This window comes from Mus caroli, chromosome 9, assembly GCF_900094665.2.
Source record: "Mus caroli chromosome 9, CAROLI_EIJ_v1.1, whole genome shotgun sequence".
In the NCBI taxonomy this organism is placed as follows: domain Eukaryota; kingdom Metazoa; phylum Chordata; class Mammalia; order Rodentia; family Muridae; genus Mus; species Mus caroli.
The window spans coordinates 11288656-11291077 of NC_034578.1; the positions used below are offsets into that span (position 1 = coordinate 11288656).

General features: G+C 43.1%; 1 protein-coding gene across 1 annotated transcript in view; it reads right to left on the minus strand.

Moving 5' to 3' along the window:
• Window positions 1–2422, minus strand: part of Hephl1 (hephaestin like 1) — a 61732-nt gene that overhangs the window by 36648 nt on the left and 22662 nt on the right. The window contains exon 6 of the mRNA XM_021173073.2: window positions 293–461. Coding sequence (XP_021028732.1) covers window positions 293–461 — 169 coding nt within the window. The remainder of the gene's footprint in view (window positions 1–292; window positions 462–2422) is intronic.

A 2422-nucleotide genomic window follows, 5' to 3' on the forward strand; every position in this document is an offset into this window, starting at 1 on the left:
CTCCTGATGGGGTAAGCAATAAAGCTTGTGCCGCAGAAGATTCCGGTTGCCCTGAGTGTGTTCTTACCAGGGGGAACAAAAGCGGCGGGCAACATGAATCCATTTTTCCTGAGTTTTGATCTAGCCAACAATCACAAATAACCACTCTCCCAGTTCTCAGCAGTGTCCTCAATAAGAATTGTAGCAGCTCTGACATCATGTGTCTGCCATCTGAGACACAATGAGATCACAGGGAAGAGCCTGCTGTACACTGCTCTGGAGAAGGACTTAGCAACACCAGCAGAGTTCTTACCTGCCAGATGTATTCAGGGGAAATCCAGTGAATTTATCATAGCCTTGGGGACCATAATCCCAGAGGACTTTTTCAGCCGCTATGAAGTAGCGCCGCTGTTGACCCTGCACCTTTGGGTGAGGAGCGTTACCCCTGCAGTTGCCCACGCTGTACTGTCCCAGCATACCAGCTGCAGAGGGAGGAGACACACAAGTCAAGGCATGGATGAACCGCCCAGGAGAAATGGAACAGGTTTGACCTCATCAGCATTTGAAACAAGTAGAAAATTGAATGATAAAAAAAGTTAGCAGCAAAGGGTAAGTAGGGGGAGTTAATACATTTACATGCAATAAATATTTAAAAATTTAAAATTAATCATTTTAAACATTAAAAAAATCCCCCAATAGAAAATGGGGGAGGGGGACAGAAATGGGTTGTTCAGAAAAGAAATGACACCAGTCAGTAAACAAATGGAAAAGTCCTATCCCAATTGCAATTATGCAGCACCATTGTTCACTGATAGCTGAGATACAATCTAAGAGTCATAATTCCCAGGGTTGTCAGGCAGAGGGAGGGCAGACAGGCTCACATGCTGTGGGTGGGTAAGTAACAATGCTGGTAGGAAATCAAGCAGTGTGGGTCTGAAGCTTAAAAAAATCCAAGTCTGACACGGGAATTCCAAATCCAGGAGTTTAGGAAGACAAGTCTGTAAATTGTTATAACAAATGGGAGAGCGTTCAGAAGTGCCAAGCGGCACAGGGGCGTCACTGGTCATCTTGCTGTGACATTGGAGGCATCAACACTGATAAAGTTACTCTGCTCACTCACAGGGAAACACTGATAAAATACATCAGTGAGTAGGGAAATGAACTGCGGGAAGTGGAAATGGACCAGCACCATCTCAGAAAGTAGAGCAATATCTCTCGGCTTTTTAAAAATCAAATTACAGGGCTGGAGACATGGCTTAGTGGTTAAGAGCACTTGCTGCTTTTATAGAAGACCTAGGTTTGGTTCCCAGCCCCACCTGGTAGCTCACAACTGCCTGTAACTCCAGTTGTGAGGGATCTAACTCCCTCTTCTGACTGCCATGAGTATTTTACGTACATGATTCACAGACATACATGCAGGCAACAACTCATATGCATAAAATATGAATAAATCTTTTTAAAACATAAAATTGCACAAATTTATAGTTTTGTAATATTTATGAGAGTATGGGCAATTCAGATTGGTCAATGTATAAATATCCATTTATGGCTACTACTACTACTAGTCAAACCAAGCTGTCATATCTGCTTCAAACGGCTGCTGTTGTCTTGGTTTAAATCTGGACTTTGAATTCCTACATCAGAAAGTTTCTTCCCAACTTTAAGAGCATGTGCTACATTTAGAATAGGAACCTGGGGACTGGAGAGATGGCTCAGCAGTTAAGAGTACTAGCTGCTCTTGCAAAGAAATCAGCTTCAATTCTCAACATCATGGTGGTTCACAACCATATATAACTCCAATTCCAGAGGATATGGTCACCCCTTCTGGTCTCTGTGGGCACCAGACACATATATTGCATAGATTTACATGCAGGCAAACACTCATGTACATGAAAATAAAGTAAATAAATCTAAAAAGAATTTGATCTTTCCATACTAGTATCCAAAACATATTAACGTATTGAGTATAGTTGGACTAACCCAGCTGACTGATACCAGAATTAACTGCAGAAGGGTAATAGGAACAAGAAAATGTTATCAACATGCCCTGAATGTCAGGACTCTACCTGTTAGCATCTGTGTGTAGTAGTAGCATCCACATTTAACCAGACATTATCCTTCTGGGTCTCTGACACTGGCATCTTAGCTTCCTCCTGCCCCCAGGGTATGCTCTGCATATGCCTGCTGATGTTGATATCCCGGGCACTGTACTGACCCCATACATCAGTAGTGTGTCTAAGGGTGTGGATACTGCACCTGCCTGCAGATACCCCATCATCTTCTCAGCCCAACCATTTAAGTCCCTTCCTGTAGGGTTCATCTACCTTCCTAGTCTCCCCCCTCACCCTTCCTTCACAAACCTCATGTCAAGTGAAGTTATTTTGGGTTGTCCCAAATAACCAAGACCAAGATATCCAGCAGGCACATAAGCCGGCTTTTTTTT